This window comes from Toxotes jaculatrix, chromosome 24 (assembly GCF_017976425.1).
Source record: "Toxotes jaculatrix isolate fToxJac2 chromosome 24, fToxJac2.pri, whole genome shotgun sequence".
Lineage (NCBI taxonomy): Eukaryota > Metazoa > Chordata > Actinopteri > Toxotidae > Toxotes > Toxotes jaculatrix.
In genome coordinates this window covers 394855-412402 of record NC_054417.1, presented here as the reverse complement: position 1 = coordinate 412402, position 17548 = coordinate 394855, and the positions used below count along the sequence as shown (strand labels likewise).

General features: G+C 43.5%; 2 protein-coding genes across 2 annotated transcripts; both read right to left on the bottom strand.

Moving 5' to 3' along the window:
• Positions 1-198: 198 nt before the first annotated feature.
• LOC121177697 (protein NLRC5-like) lies at positions 199-3852 on the bottom strand. Its single transcript, XM_041032012.1, has 7 exons — positions 3611-3852; positions 3272-3520; positions 2894-3151; positions 1054-1356; positions 702-971; positions 405-488; positions 199-315 (listed from the first exon to the last, which is right to left on the bottom strand). The coding sequence occupies exons 1-7, from the start codon at positions 3850-3852 to the stop codon at positions 249-251; spliced, it is 1473 nt and encodes a 490-aa protein (XP_040887946.1). The 3' UTR covers positions 199-248.
• Positions 3853-3978: 126 nt separating this feature from the next.
• On the bottom strand, positions 3979-16550 carry LOC121178215. Its single transcript, XM_041032780.1, has 11 exons — positions 16440-16550; positions 14734-15147; positions 12951-14589; positions 12567-12830; positions 11091-11525; positions 9718-10170; positions 8345-8797; positions 6981-7424; positions 5617-6060; positions 4244-4696; positions 3979-4024 (listed from the first exon to the last, which is right to left on the bottom strand). Exons 2-11 carry the CDS (start codon positions 15107-15109, stop codon positions 3979-3981), a joined length of 5007 nt encoding a protein of 1668 aa, XP_040888714.1. The 5' UTR covers positions 15110-15147; positions 16440-16550.
• Positions 16551-17548: the final 998 nt, after the last annotated feature.

The following is a 17548-nucleotide window of genomic DNA, read 5'->3' as shown; positions in this document are numbered from 1 at the left end:
TGTGTTGCGAACAGCCGGCATCCGAATGCGAGTCAGCATTTAGTCTGAGTGTGAAACTGCAGAGGCCTGAATCCGAGTCGGCTCTCAGAGATTTGCCACCATGTCGTTTTATTTTCAGAGTCTCAGGGAACAGAGAGCTTCAAACACTCGCTGGACTGAACCCGTGGCACAGTTCACAGTACTTTCATCTCATCATTACAAAACAGTTTTTCCCTGAACGTCACGCTGTCGCCTGACTGACGGATGGTTCACCATATTTCAAAGTGCTTGTGTTTCTGAAAAGCTGCTCTGTCCATGATGTTGTTACTGAAGAGTCTACAAATAAAAACAAAGAGAGAGCAAATGTCACTCATTCAGCCAGAATAATACACCTAACAGTATAATTCAGCTAATATAAGGCTCACCGCACAGTCTCAGTGGAAGGGTTGATGGAGACCAGCTGGAGTAACTTGTCAGTAGAAACATCAGTGATCTTGTTGTGACTCAAACTGTAACACAAACACAAGAAGTGACACAAAGGTACAGTTAGTCTGGAGAGTTCTGTCAGCCGGCTGCTGCTGTGGATTCCTGAGCTGCACCACAGATCCCAGGACACTTTTCACCCTCTTTTATCTGGATGATGTGAGTGGAACCCGTCATGTCATCAGCTTTACTGTGGGGAGTTAAATTAAATATTCAGTTTATTAGATAATGACACTCACTCCAGGACTTGGACTTTGTGCAGATGTGTGATGAGTGTGAGCAGCAGCTGGTCAGTGAGCTGACAGTGACTGAGGTCCAGCTCCGTCAGTCCATCAGAGAACTCCAGCATCCGGGCCAAAGCTCCACAGGCCCTCTGATCCACTGTGGTGTGACTGAGGTCCAGCTCTCTACCCAGGGCTTCACACAGGGACACCGCCCGTCTCACCGTGTCCCTCTCACTGATCACAGGAACCAGGGACACCAGCTGGAGGATGACAGCTTTACTGGCTCTAAACAGAAGGAACAGAGACAGTTACAACACATAAACATGAACATGAATAACTGTCTTCTCTGGTTTGTGGTCTGTCCCACCTGAGGCGGACTCTGTCTAAGACAGGAAAGAGCAGATCCAGTCCGTGGTCCTCCACCTCACAGTCTCGCAGGTCGAGCTGTATGTCCTGGCTGCTGTGTCTCAGGATGGTGGAGACGGCTCTGCAGTCGTTAGCCGTCAGACGCAGAGTCTCAGTCTGATCCTGCTCTGACATCTCCACACAGGAGGAGCAGGACAGATCCAGCCTGTGCTGTGTGGTCCTCAGCAGGCCTGATGCTGCCTCCTGCTGGGCGTCACAGGCAGCACAGCAGTGGATGAACCTCAGCAGCAGATTCCTGTCAACACTGGTGGAGACATGCAGAGATATACCAAATTAATTAAGTAGCTAAGCAAATAAAAAAATGCCAAAGCAAAAGAGTGATTGATCATCCACATGTTCCTGAACAGTGTCTTTAAAACCAAGTGATGCTGAGAGGATGGCTGCTGTACCCCCACCTTTTCTAACTTTCCTGGAGGAGAAGAGTTAGACATATAATCAATATTATTAATATATTATCTAATATTATTATCTAAAATCAGGTGGTTAATAGGAAATGTCTAAAGGAGATCTTACACTCAGAATAACCATATTCAGGGTCACTGGCAGAGTCTTCTTCAGGTGTGGGAGAGCAGCTGGTGGTTTATGTGCGTATACAGATATGAGATGATTAAAATTCAGGCTTCAGTTCGTTTAGTGTTGTGTCCGTGATGATGACAGGAGTTACTGTGAGAGGTCTCAGAGGGTCCGGTAGAGCACGTACAGCTGGCAAAGGTGGAACTAAAGCAGTAGTGACTTGTAGCTGGGGGACATCAATCTCTGACGGACCGGTCACCTGGCGCAGGTTGGCAGCGTAGAAAGTAGCGTATGATAGACTGTCAGAGAGCAAACAGCTGCACGGTTTGTTTCAGTGGAGCATTAAAACTGTCTGTGAAGCCCAAACTGTGGGAGAGACACAGGTGACACAACCGGCCCCGCCCCCTGCCACAGGTGGGAGCTGAGCCGGAGGTGAAGACACTGAGGTGGGACTGTTTGACAGTGTTACAGAGACAGAGGAAGACACGCTTCAGGAGCTCAGGCTGCTGTTTTAAAAAGTCGTCTGTGCAGGTGTAGATAATGACTCTGTCAGCTGCCGGTGGGATTTAATGATGTCAGGAAATGACAGAGTGAGCTCCATTCATTCATTCATTCATGTTCCTTCCAACCCAACGTCCGATAATCCTGCTCATCCAGGATGTTGTACCTGTTGCTCAGGTGGAGTTGACAGGCAGGTGGAGGATGAGGGGGAGACAGTTTCCTCCGCCTGTTCTAATGGACCCAGCGCTGGGGAGTCTTCGTTCATCTTCCCTGATCCGGTAGAAAGCGGAGATCCGCCCCTTCAGTTCGGCGATGCTTTGGGTCACGCGGAGATACCTGTCGCACCTGGATGTGGAGGTGAGTGGAGGCGAGTTGTTTTCCCGGCATGGATTAGCTTTTAGCTGTGGTGACACGGGCCCAGCAGATCCTGGTTGTATGTAGTGTTTGTTATGAACATAAAAACAACCACAGTCTAAAGCTGCAGCATAAAAAGCTGCTTTTACTGGATAAAAATCTCAATTTTGTGGCAGAACAGTTTAGAGAGACGCACAACCAGAGGCGCATGCGTGTTCCGAGCAATTTGCAAACATTTAAAAAGCAAAGCGCTGCTGTCAGCACTGAGGTAAATGTGTTTAACTGCTGTGTGATGAGAGAGGACAGGATGGGAAGTATGAACACCTCCTCTAACATCTAAGGTGCTCCAGGTACAGGTGAGTTAGACCCTGTGTGAGTAGAGATACAGAGACAGAGAAACACCAGTGTCTGACCTGAGCTGAGAAACTTTGTCCAGTGAGAAGAGGAAGGACTCTGTTTCCCCTGCTGGTATGGAGGTCCACACCAGGTTCAGTTTAACTCTGACACTGTGTCTGAGGGTGAAGAGCACAGCAGCACAGTCCACTGAGTCCAGCTCTCTGCAGGTCAGGCTGATCACCTGATCGAATGATCTCAGTAAACTGGGTATGAGCTGGCTGGCGTGTGCTTTATACACCTCAGTGATGGCCTGCTTCACAAAGCTGGGACTGGACCTGAAACAGTGCATTCACCAGAACAATGTTCAGTTAAAGAATGAAGAAGCTGCTGATGGCATATATAAATGAAACTGGATGTTTGTATCTGGTAAAAGGTAAAAAAACAAACGTAACCACCTTTTAAATGAAATCCTGTCCAGGAAGGGAAGCAGACGTGTGACGCTCTCCTGTAAGAACTGGTTCTTCCTCAGGTTCACAGTGATGGTCTGAGCTGACGACTGCTGCAGCACATAGTGAAGCTGCTCCCAGGTCAGAGAGCAGGAGGTCAGGTCTCCACCAACCTTAGTCAAGAAGGACAATGTCAAGGCCTTGTCCTGGACTTCATGGAGGAGGTCCAGTAGCTGCTGGACATTCTCTGGACTCAGTCTACAGATTTAACAAATGAAAATGGATGAACAGACGTTATGCACTGTCGTTCTTTACAACGTAATTATAAATCTCAGGAAAAACATTTACTTGATTGTTAGAGGAGCATCATGAAGCAGCAGCGTTATGAGACACTGAGCAGGGACGCAGAACTCAGTCAGGTCCAACCGTCGGACTGTCCAGTGTCTCAGCAGGGATGCCAAACTACTGACGAGCTTCAACGTTACTCTCTGTGATGGCTGTGCTGGCTCAGGAGCAAGAGAAAGCTCTTCAGTAGCCAACAGGCAGGACAGTCTCCCCCTTCTTACCCATCGCAACAGCAACAAGACCATATTGTTGGACAGCCTGAAAATCAAAGACAGACAGAGAACGAAGCAGGTGTGATATACAGTAACTATCATATGCCACGAACTAAACATTCAAACTGGACTGGATGGTGCTACAGGAACAGGACACGCTCATTTCATGGATGTACACACCCGCTGGAAGAACTCTGGATCACAGCTAAGAGACAACATTATATATGAACTGTGAAATCAGAGCTTAAGGACAAAAATAAAAGACTTACTGCAGAACAATGTCTTTCATTAAGCATGAGCAAGTATATACACTGGGAGGAACTATAGTAATTACACACCATGATGTAATGTTGCTGTGCACTGATGAATGGAGCTCATTAACTGAAGCTGAAAACTGAAGTCATGTTTAGTACAATCCATTTACCTGAGCTGTGAGATATAAGGCAGACACTGCAGGAAACTCCTCACTTCACTCTCTTCATGGGACCAGCCTCTCAGCTCCACCTGTTTCTTCTGTGGTTGGAGCTTCAGCACTTCCAGGAGGATGGAGGCCTTTCTCTTTGAGAGGTCTATGACCCAGACTGAAGGAGCTGACTGGAAAACTGACTGTAATGCTGGAAGGACACTCACACCTGTTTCTGTCTCATGGTCCTTCACATGGAGGAAAAGATCCAGCAGGAAATCACTCTGATATTCCTCATATTCCTCCTCATCATCATCCATGTCTGTGTCTGTCAGAGGGAATGTTTCGTATCTACACACTGATGATAACAGCTCCAGGATCTTCTCTCCTGTCTGTTGTTCTCTCTCTGCTGCTGCACAGAACAGATTCCCAATGATCCTGGTTTGATCTGAGACTTTAACCCTGTGAGACAAACTGGAAGGAGAATAAAACATTTAGTTACGACGTCAGTGTGAGAAAAAGAGACACACAATACTGACATACAGGCAGTGGAGCTGCTAAAAGCCTTCAAAATAGCTGCTAATCAGCATAATACAGTAAAATCAATCAGCCTGAAATTCAACTGACAATAAGTTTTACTGACTAACTTCAGTAAATGTTTAAGGAAGCAGGAATGTCAGGCAACAAGGACGATCCTCACATCATTTATCCATCAATTATCTCCAGAGTCTGAAATGTTAGAGCAGGACTTTGAACGTCCCTCATTGTGTCAGACGCTTTCAAACTGGATCAGCTCCTAGTGAAGCATCATTAGCATTTCCAGTGGTGGACTGTCACTTCCTCATCACCTGTGATTTCATTTCAATGAAGCAAAAACAAAAAGCTCCAAATCCTCTCACTCACTCCTTCAATCATTCACTGTTAAACATCCTCCTCAGCTACTCTTCATTTATTGCTTGTATCAGAGTCAGAGCAGCCAATGAATGAGCTCTCCATCCAGCATGAGTGACTGATCACATCTGCTGAGAAAGACTTCAACTGATTCAGTCCTCAGAGAAAAAACCTCTGCAGATGGATGACAGAGTGAATCCAACACTAACTCAGTGATGCACTTAAAGAGAAAGCAGCATGTGTGGCTGTTCTTTAATGGAGGAAACTCCTGCTTCATCCTGACATTTTGAAAAACAGCAGAAAAAAAGCTGTAAAGCAGTAAAAAGATCAACAAACGAGAAGGAACTCTGGGTAATGTAGGAATAAGTGCACTGTGGTGCCTGGAGTAAAAAATCTCCCCCCACTAAAACCACCCACCATGATGTAATGTTGCTGTGCACTGATGAATGGAGCTCATTAACTGAAGCTGAAAACTGAAGTCATGTTTAGTACAATCCATTTACCTGAGCTGTGAGATATAAGGCAGACACTGCAGGAAACTCCTCACTTCACTCTCTTCATGGGACCAGCCTCTCAGCTTCACCTGTTTCTTCTGTGGTTGGAGCTTCAGCACTTCCAGGAGGATGGAGGCCTTTCTCTTTGAGAGGTCTATGACCCAGACTGAAGGAGCTGACTGGAAAACTGACTGTAATGCTGGAAGGACACTCACACCTGTTTCTGTCTCATGGTCCTTCACATGGAGGAAAAGATCCAGCAGGAAATCACTCTGATATTCCTCCTTATCATCATTCATGTATCTCTCTGTCAGAGGGAATGTTTTGTATCTGCACACTGATGATAACAGCTCCAGGATCTTCTCTCCTGTCTGTTGTTCTCTCTCTGCTGCTGCACAGAACAGATTCCCAATGATCCTGGTTTGATCTGAGACTTTAAACCAGGGAGACAAACTGGAAGGAGAATAAAACATTTAGTTACGACGTCAGTGTGAGAAAAAGAGACACACAATACTGACATACAGGCAGTGGAGCTGCTAAAAGCCTTCAAAATAGCTGCTAATCAGCATAATACAGTAAAATCAATCAGCCTGAAATTCAACTGACAATAAGTTTTACTGACTAACTTCAGTAAATGTTTAAGGAAGCAGGAATGTCAGGCAACAAGGACGATCCTCACATCATTTATCCATCAATTATCTCCAGAGTCTGAAATGTTAGAGCAGGACTTTGAACGTCCCTCATTGTGTCAGACGCTTTCAAACTGGATCAGCTCCTAGTGAAGCATCATTAGCATTTCCAGTGGTGGACTGTCACTTCCTCATCACCTGTGATTTCATTTCAATGAAGCAAAAACAAAAAGCTCCAAATCCTCTCACTCACTCCTTCAATCATTCACTGTTAAACATCCTCCTCAGCTACTCTTCATTTATTGCTTGTATCAGAGTCAGAGCAGCCAATGAATGAGCTCTCCATCCAGCATGAGTGACTGATCACATCTGCTGAGAAAGACTTCAACTGATTCAGTCCTCAGAGAAAAAACCTCTGCAGATGGATGACAGAGTGAATCCAACACTAACTCAGTGATGCACTTAAAGAGAAAGCAGCATGTGTGGCTGTTCTTTAATGGAGGAAACTCCTGCTTCATCCTGACATTTTGAAAAACAGCAGAAAAAAAGCTGTAAAGCAGTAAAAAGATCAACAAACGAGAAGGAACTCTGGGTAATGTAGGAATAAGTGCACTGTGGTGCCTGGAGTAAAAAATCTCCCCCCACTAAAACCACCCACCATGATGTAATGTTGCTGTGCACTGATGAATGGAGCTCATTAACTGAAGCTGAAAACTGAAGTCATGTTTAGTACAATCCATTTACCTGAGCTGTGAGATATAAGGCAGACACTGCAGGAAACTCCTCACTTCACTCTCTTCATGGGACCAGCCTCTCAGCTTCACCTGTTTCTTCTGTGGTTGGAGCTTCAGCACTTCCAGGAGGATGGAGGCCTTTCTCTTTGAGAGGTCTATGAACCAGACTGAAGGAGCTGACTGGAAAACTGACTGTAATGCTGGAAGGACACTCACACCTGTTTCTGTGTCATGGTCCTTCACATGGAGGAAAAGATCCAGCAGGAAATCACTCTGATATTCCTCCTTATCATCATTCATGTATCTCTCTGTCAGAGGGAATGTTTCGTATCTGCACACTGATGATAACAGCTCCAGGATCTTCTCTCCTGTCTGTTGTTCTCTCTCTGCTGCTGCACAGAACAGATTCCCAATGAACCTGCTTTGATCTGAGTCTTGAACCCAGGGAGACAAACTGGAAGGAGAATAAAACATTTAGTTACAACGTCAGTGTGAGAAAAAGAGACACACAATACTGACATACAGGCAGTGGAGCTGCTAAAAGCCTTCAAAATAGCTGCTAATCAGCATAATACAGTAAAATCAATCAGCCTGAAATTCAACTGACAATAAGTTTTACTGACTAACTTCAGTAAATGTTTAAGGAAGCAGGAATGTCAGGCAACAAGGACGATCCTCACATCATTTATCCATCAATTATCTCCAGAGTCTGAAATGTTAGAGCAGGACTTTGAACGTCCCTCATTGTGTCAGACGCTTTCAAACTGGATCAGCTCCTAGTGAAGCATCATTAGCATTTCCAGTGGTGGACTGTCACTTCCTCATCACCTGTGATTTCATTTCAATGAAGCAAAAACAAAAAGCTCCAAATCCTCTCACTCACTCCTTCAATCATTCACTGTTAAACATCCTCCTCAGCTACTCTTCATTTATTGCTTGTATCAGAGTCAGAGCAGCCAATGAATGAGCTCTCCATCCAGCATGAGTGACTGATCACATCTGCTGAGAAAGACTTCAACTGATTCAGTCCTCAGAGAAAAAACCTCTGCAGATGGATGACAGAGTGAATCCAACACTAACTCAGTGATGCACTTAAAGAGAAAGCAGCATGTGTGGCTGTTCTTTAATGGAGGAAACTCCTGCTTCATCCTGACATTTTGAAAAACAGCAGAAAAAAAGCTGTAAAGCAGTAAAAAGATCAACAAACGAGAAGGAACTCTGGGTAATGTAGGAATAAGTGCACTGTGGTGCCTGGAGTAAAAAATCTCCCCCCACTAAAACCACCCACCATGATGTAATGTTGCTGTGCACTGATGAATGGAGCTCATTAACTGAAGCTGAAAACTGAAGTCATGTTTAGTACAATCCATTTACCTGAGCTGTGAGATATAAGGCAGACACTGCAGGAAACTCCTCCCTTCTCTCTCTTCATGGGACCAGCCTCTCAGCTTCACCTGTTTCTTCTGTGGTTGGAGCTTCAGCACTTCCAGGAGGATGGAGGCCTTTCTCTCTGAGAGGTCTATGAACCAGACTGAAGGAGCTGACTGGAAAACTGACTGTAATGCTGGAAGGACACTCACACCTGTTTCTGTGTCATGGTCCTTCACATGGAGGAAAAGATCCAGCAGGAAATCACTCTGATATTCCTCATATTCCTCCTCATCATCATACATGTCTGTGTCTGTCAGAGGGAATGTTTCGTATCTGCACACTGATGATAACAGCTCCAGGATCTTCTCTCCTGTCTGTTGTTCTCTCTCTGCTGCTGCACAGAACAGATTCCCAATGAACCTGCTTTGATCTGAGTCTTGAACCCAGGGAGACAAACTGGAAGGAGAATAAAACATTTAGTTACAACGTCAGTGTGAGAAAAAGAGACACACAATACTGACATACAGGCAGTGGAGCTGCTAAAAGCCTTCAAAATAGCTGCTAATCAGCATAATACAGTAAAATCAATCAGCCTGAAATTCAACTGACAATAAGTTTTACTGACTAACTTCAGTAAATGTTTAAGGAAGCAGGAATGTCAGGCAACAAGGACGATCCTCACATCATTTATCCATCAATTATCTCCAGAGTCTGAAATGTTAGAGCAGGACTTTGAACGTCCCTCATTGTGTCAGACGCTTTCAAACTGGATCAGCTCCTAGTGAAGCATCATTAGCATTTCCAGTGGTGGACTGTCACTTCCTCATCACCTGTGATTTCATTTCAATGAAGCAAAAACAAAAAGCTCCAAATCCTCTCACTCACTCCTTCAATCATTCACTGTTAAACATCCTCCTCAGCTACTCTTCATTTATTGCTTGTATCAGAGTCAGAGCAGCCAATGAATGAGCTCTCCATCCAGCATGAGTGACTGATCACATCTGCTGAGAAAGACTTCAACTGATTCAGTCCTCAGAGAAAAAACCTCTGCAGATGGATGACAGAGTGAATCCAACACTAACTCAGTGATGCACTTAAAGAGAAAGCAGCATGTGTGGCTGTTCTTTAATGGAGGAAACTCCTGCTTCATCCTGACATTTTGAAAAACAGCAGAAAAAAAGCTGTAAAGCAGTAAAAAGATCAACAAACGAGAAGGAACTCTGGGTAATGTAGGAATAAGTGCACTGTGGTGCCTGGAGTAAAAAATCTCCCCCCACTAAAACCACCCACCATGATGTAATGTTGCTGTGCACTGATGAATGGAGCTCATTAACTGAAGCTGAAAACTGAAGTCATGTTTAGTACAATCCATTTACCTGAGCTGTGAGATATAAGGCAGACACTGCAGGAAACTCCTCACTTCACTCTCTTCATGGGACCAGCCTCTCAGCTTCACCTGTTTCTTCTGTGGTTGGAGCTTCAGCACTTCCAGGAGGATGGAGGCCTTTCTCTTTGAGAGGTCTATGACCCAGACTGAAGGAGCTGACTGGAAAACTGACTGTAATGCTGGAAGGACACTCACACCTGTTTCTGTGTCATGGTCCTTCACATGGAGGAAAAGATCCAGCAGGAAATCACTCTGATATTCCTCATATTCCTCCTCATCATCATCCATGTCTGTGTCTGTCAGAGGGAATGTTTCGTATCTACACACTGATGATAACAGCTCCAGGATCTTCTCTCCTGTCTGTTGTTCTCTCTCTGCTGCTGCACAGAACAGATTCCCAATGAACCTGCTTTGATCTGAGACTTTAACCCTGTGAGACAAACTGGAAGGAGAATAAAACATTTAGTTACGACGTCAGTGTGAGAAAAAGAGACACACAATACTGACATACAGGCAGTGGAGCTGCTAAAAGCCTTCAAAATAGCTGCTAATCAGCATAATACAGTAAAATCAATCAGCCTGAAATTCAACTGACAATAAGTTTTACTGACTAACTTCAGTAAATGTTTAAGGAAGCAGGAATGTCAGGCAACAAGGACGATCCTCACATCATTTATCCATCAATTATCTCCAGAGTCTGAAATGTTAGAGCAGGACTTTGAACGTCCCTCATTGTGTCAGACGCTTTCAAACTGGATCAGCTCCTAGTGAAGCATCATTAGCATTTCCAGTGGTGGACTGTCACTTCCTCATCACCTGTGATTTCATTTCAATGAAGCAAAAACAAAAAGCTCCAAATCCTCTCACTCACTCCTTCAATCATTCACTGTTAAACATCCTCCTCAGCTACTCTTCATTTATTGCTTGTATCAGAGTCAGAGCAGCCAATGAATGAGCTCTCCATCCAGCATGAGTGACTGATCACATCTGCTGAGAAAGACTTCAACTGATTCAGTCCTCAGAGAAAAAACCTCTGCAGATGGATGACAGAGTGAATCCAACACTAACTCAGTGATGCACTTAAAGAGAAAGCAGCATGTGTGGCTGTTCTTTAATGGAGGAAACTCCTGCTTCATCCTGACATTTTGAAAAACAGCAGAAAAAAAGCTGTAAAGCAGTAAAAAGATCAACAAACGAGAAGGAACTCTGGGTAATGTAGGAATAAGTGCACTGTGGTGCCTGGAGTAAAAAATCTCCCCCCACTAAAACCACCCACCATGATGTAATGTTGCTGTGCACTGATGAATGGAGCTCATTAACTGAAGCTGAAAACTGAAGTCATGTTTAGTACAATCCATTTACCTGAGCTGTGAGATATAAGGCAGACACTGCAGGAAACTCCTCACTTCACTCTCTTCATGGGACCAGCCTGTCAGCTCCACCTGTTTCTTCTGTGGTTGGAGCTTCAGCACTTCCAGGAGGATGGAGGCCTTTCTCTCTGAGAGGTCTATGACCCAGACTGAAGGAGCTGACTGGAAAACTGACTGTAATGCTGGAAGGACACTTGAACATCCCTTATTCTGGACATGTTGATAAAAATCCAGCTGGATGTTGTGTAAGTCAGTGTCAACAGAAAACAATGAGAGGAGCATCTTCACTACACTGTGAAACTGTTCTTCTTTAAGAAGTGCTGCTTTCAGAAAAAGTTCCAACAACAGCCTCCTCTCCTCCCTCTCCAGTGTCCCATGGCGTCTCTCCTCGTCCTGTAATCGTGGACGTGTGAACGTCTTCCTGAAGCTGGATGATACAACAACAAACACATCAAGCAAGTTTATATTGCACAGTAAAACTGCATCATATTCAAATTTAAGCATTAAGTCTACAGTTGTACACTAATACAAATTTCAAAGATTCTTTAAAACAGAGTAAACAAACTGCTGGTTGATCTTATTTTTATGTTGGTTATTATCCATATTCCATGGAGTCTGTATTATTATTAAATTAAAAGATAATCAAGCTGAACACGTGAGGAGAGGTCGGCTCACAGCAGAGAAGATGGACCGGAGGAAACATGCTGCAGCAACCCTTATTACACAGACTCCCCTGCTCGTCTGCATCAAGCGTAACAGCCATTGCAACAGCAGACGATACTTAAGACAGACAACACTCCAGGAGCAACAAGCATGTTCTTTGAACTGTGGGAGAACCAAGGGGACTGAGCTGCCCCAAAGAGAGCTGAGGTCACAAGAAGACCTCTACACAGTGACTTTTACAGTAATGATGATAATGATGATCACTGAGGAAATGTCTCCCTCTGCCCACCTGAGGCTTCAGAAAGCTTTTCTATGATGGATGGAACTGAGAGTCTGATCTGACCATGGAATAAACTCAACTAAACTAAACCCTCAGGATTTATAACAAATACTGTTTATCAGCTACACTTTGTTGTTTTAACACCAGCTCCCACTGCATACATGAAAAGTGACACGCCCCCCCCCCACAAAAAAAAGCCACAGGGTGATTCAAAGGCATTAGCTCTGGTAAACACCTACCTAAAATGCGAGATGGCTTTCCATAAACTAACATTAAATTTAATCTGTCAAATATGCTCTGTAAAAGAAAAACCGATAAAATAAGTGTATGTTGAATGAGTGTATGTTGAATTTCAAGTGCTTGAGACAAAGTGAGGCTTTGTGTACAGCAGCTGCCCTCCTGGAGATGACTCAGCAATTTAACCACCAAAAAAAGAAGGATTTCATTTTAATATTAACAGTTTTACAAAATGCTAGAAATGAAAATATGTGGAATCAGCGTGACACAAAAACAACAGCTACACACCTGAGTGAGCCGATGTGTGGCAAAGCCTCCAGGAGGGACTCACACAGACTCTGACTGACAGGAGTCTCCCTGTCCCAGTACAGGCAGACATTGACCTTCGTAGTAATCTTCTGCATCACTTCTACAGCTCCTTCAAACAGCCGTCGTTTGCCCTCAACTGGAAGGTGCAGCTGATTTCCATCAAGCTGGAGTAGGGAGGTGTGGTCCATCGAGCTTTCACTGAGAAGGAAAATGTCCCACAGCTGCCGTGGGAGAGGGTCACACCTGTAATATGAAGAATCAAAGACCATTTCCTCATTATACAAGTCATCAACAGTAAAGGATCATTCTCATTATATTTCCTCTCCATATTACTCTATACTCAGAACAGAAGCACACCCTTACCACTGCACATTGTCAAAGCATCCAAACAGTCGTCTCATTCCTTGGTCTGATACCGTCACACGTCCAAGGTTCAGACTTATTTTCCTCTCCTTCGACTGAGAGACCACATAGGCCACAGCACAGCAAGAGTAAAGGTCGAGACTCTGTTCAGACAGATCAAGACGGTAGTCCAGATTCTCCAGAAGGGAAATGCAATGTCCAGGACACTGGGACTCATAGAAGCACTGGCATAGGAAGAGTGTGTCGACATCAGACCCAATGTCCTCAGGCTCAGCCTCATCTGGCTCACACAGACGGTCAGAAAACGTGGTTATCACGTCCTTAAAGAACCAGTTAGAGGTGTCCTCCAGCTCCCCAGCTGGAATCAGACACTTCATCAGACTCGGGTGATTCTCGTTCAGCAGTCGACACATGAAAGGGATCAGATGTCTCATGTGTCTCCTGTCCCCAGTCAGGCATTGCTGAAAAACATCCTTAACTTTACCTGGATTCTTCAAGAGCCACAGTGCTGCAAAGAACTCCTGCATCGTGTAATGGAGGAATGCAGCTGTGGTCTTTGTCTCAGTATGGGAAACTTTGATAAGAAGTGGATTCAGGAAGGAGACGACACAGCTGTCTTCACAGGGCAGCTCTGCCAAGATCACAGTTTTTCCTTCAGTCGCAAGAAAAGCAGCTTCAGCCAAAGAGAATATTTCCTTCGCCTGGTTTTTGATGTAGGAATTTAGATGTTTGTTTTCTGTTTTGTTTCCATTCATTTGAAGGCAGAAGCGAACAATATGGATGTATATTTCAGTTATACTGCGTGGAGGTGGAAAGCTGTTGGATGAATAGCAGACAGCCACCATCAGCGCGTACATGGGGACGTAGCACAGAGTTAACAACTCCAAGTTGCTCAAAACTTCCTCCTGTTTTTCACCTAGTGTTGCAGAGAAGTAAGTTTTTATGGACTGTTCACTGAAGCCTTTCACTTCCACTCTGAGAGAGTCTTCAGAAAAGAAGTCGTCTTCCTCATCTGGTCTGCATGTTATGATGATTTTTGCATCAGGCAGTAGATCTTTCTCTACAAGTCTCCTCACCACAGATGGAGAGAGATCTGTGACTCCATCAAAAATGATTGTGACGTTGTCAGAGTTGTTCTTTATATCACCTAAGACCTCTTCCTTTCCTTCGTCTGGTTCACTGAACTCAGTGAAAAGAAGATCCTCCAAGCTCCTGGCTTTCTCTAAGTCTGACTTCTCTCTCATGTCAAAGTAAAACATGTAATCCAGTTCCTTGCTGTCTCTATCTGCCCAAAGCTTCAGTATTTCATGAGTGAGAGCCGTCTTTCCGATTCCAGGTTTACCAACCAAGACAATGTTCTCCTCTGTTTTCAGCAGGTCACTGGGGGACATTTTCAGGTCGTCCTGAGGGATGTATGTCCTGAGCTTTTTAGAGCGCCTCATCTTGCTCTTCTTGCTCTTAAGTTTCTTTATTTTACATGGACTAACATTTCCTTTTGTGTCTAATACAAGTGAGGTGTATGACAGATCAGGCCTGCTGCTTCCTCCAAACAGCTTTTTGTTTGCCGTCCAAAGGTCCTTTGACATTTTTCGTGCTTTTCTCTTCAGCTTTGCCTGATATCTGTAGCACGGTGTCGGACCTAAAACAAAACCAACAGAGAGTAAATGAATGTACTGTGAACTGTGAAGTGTTGCACATTCACACAGTGAATAACAAAATCAGTACATCAGTGATAAATAATCAAATGTGACACATTATCATTCAGATCTCAGAATGAAAATACCGTGTAAGTAGTTCAGATCCATTTGTGCATCTTCTTTGAAAGAAAAGCAGCTGATCCAGTAGAGCAGGTCAAATGTCTGGGTCTTTTTCTCAGGGACAGATGGCCTCCCTAACATCCTCTTCCTCGTCGTGTCAATAATCCTGAGTAACTCGTAACAAGCTGCTTCCCCCTTTTTTATGACTGAGTCCAGGATTTTCCTGGTTTTATCAAAGTCGTCAGCCTCTGCCTGTATTTTGCTAACCTCTTCATCACTCAGAACTCTTTTCTGATACAAGTTCTCCACGATCACAGAGAGACTCCTCAGTTCTCTCACAAGGTGGGTTCTTGCCTGCTGGATGTACTGTACAGCAGACTGCTGTTGTGTTGTACAAGCCATGTTCTGACTGTTCTGCACACACACCCAACATCAATGATCTGGAAAACAAGATACCACAAATGAAATGTTAATTTAAATCATTATTTTGCCTGTGATGTATTAGACATTATGTAAAACCTCTGAAATGTTGTTTGTTTTTAAGAGTTGTGGAAAAAAACCCTCCATTGCAACAGTCAGTCTGTAAATCTGATCAGTAATCTGCAGCTGTCCAAGTCAGATTTTCTTTTAGAATCTTTCCTCATCTAAAATATTTACTTATTAATATTATATCATATTAAACATTTAGTATTTTCACTGTTTTTTAACCCATTAAAATGTTTAAGGGGCAAACAAAACTAATTAATATTGTTTTAACAAAGAAGACAACTGCCCACACACCATCATACACAGACACATGCAGACTGTATATCAGACACTTACACATAGACCTTAAAGTGATGGCCTCCATCAGCTGATCAGCTCCTTGGGTTTGTTCATTTCCTAATGACAAGATTAAAAAAAGATCACTCAAAATATCATTAAGTAAATAATTAGTAAGAACAAACAGTAAGTTCCCAGAGCAAGATGGTGTTATCAGTCAGAAATATGATCCTTTAGTGTTTTATATGTAAGGTATTATACTTTCTATCAATGATCTCACACACCACCACATTTCAAAATCCTGTTTTTGTCCTCATTACCTTTACAGATCCAGTTTGATGTGCTCACTACTCTCTGTTTAAGCACTAAATAAATAGATAGATAACTTTATTAATCCCAGAGGGAAATGAGTTTGTCCCAGCAGCACACATACACAAACAAACAGAAATAAAGGTACTAAATAAGGAGAACGGCCCATTTTAAAATAATTTGGATTGTTTTATTGGATTATAACACATTAATGTACACACACTTTGGTGCTATAGCTCATAAAGATGAAGATAATTTAAATGACTATCTTGTGAATTCAATATTACTAAATATCTGTAAAGTCAGTAAAGGCTTATTATAACGTAATAACACAATCATTTAGTTGTTGTTTACACGTATGTGTTTATTATTTTGGATTATTAATCTGAATCTGAATAGAACGTTTGCCTCTGCATTGTCGTGGAGTTGTATAACGCAGCAGTGGGATAAGTTTAATAGAGAGGATCAGGTGAGCTTCACCTCACGTACAGGTAATGCAGCACTGCATTTTTATAAAAGCAGTTATCGTGTACAGGTCTTTTCTTTAAAACTGCGGCCTAAATGATAAGTGAGAACAAAACATAAGACCTGTAGTCTGTCCCTCACCGACAGACAGCCCACATGTGAAGGCGACATATTTCCGTGTCAGTATAAACCTTACCTGTGTGGCTCAGGGTCACACAGACATCACAGACAGACTTTCTCATCCCTCGGTGATATGTTGGATGGTGTTTTTCTTTTAAATAACAGACTTTGTTCGCTCACAGTTTCCGGGTCTGTCTTACTTTCTCTTTCGTTGCTTTATGTCACATCCTGTGTTGGACTCTTTTGGACTGTGGAGTTTTCTGTTGCAATGCTGGCATCTTGTGGATGTCAGAGGAAAATACAAGCACTGAGAGCCCAAACAGGATGTGACTGAAAGCAGCGAAAGACAAGGTAAGAGAGCAGGAAACTGTGAGCGCACGAGGTGTAATAGTTCAAAGAAGAACACCGAGAGATGAGGAAGTCTGTGTGTGAGCCTGAGCCACACAGGTAAGTTTAAGGTAGAAGTGTTGCGCAGTTTGATGGTATCACACCTGTGGGCTGTGTCTGTAGGTGAAGGAGAACCCACAGGCCTTCTCTTTTGTTTTCACTTATTAGGCCGCCATGTTTCATGTTTATCATTATGGAGAGCATGGGGGTGATCGAAAAGTCATGAAAACTGGCACATCTCTGCTCTGTAGCGCCCCCTACAGGCTGGACCATGCCCTTTGCCTCACAGCTCATGCAGTATGATTGTAGAACTTGTACTTTCTGACTGTCCTGCAGCTCCTGCAGTTGGACGTGACGTGAGAGTGACGTGTCAAAGCAACGCTTCATTAACTTTAAACACAGTCGTGCTTCCTCTGGACAGGAGCAAGCTGCTTATTGCATTTCCATATTGCAAGTTATCAAGATTTAGTGAGAGGAAATATTGATATTGTGTAAATATTTTCCTTTTGTATAAATCTTTATATATTATGTACATTCTTCTTTGCACGTGTGCATACAGTACCAGTGTCTGATTGATTCCTCCACAGAGCCTGCCACCGCTGACTCAGCGGGTCGATCCATGGCTCCTCCAGTGTGTGAATTTTATATTTACCATTACAGTATCTTTGGTGATGGACATAATATTTTGTCACAGGCTAATGTCCATATCAGAGTTAGAATTAAATATACACAAAATACACTATATAAAATATAATTCCTCCTGAGTCAGTTCAGTGGAGCTGCAAGCAAATGCACAGG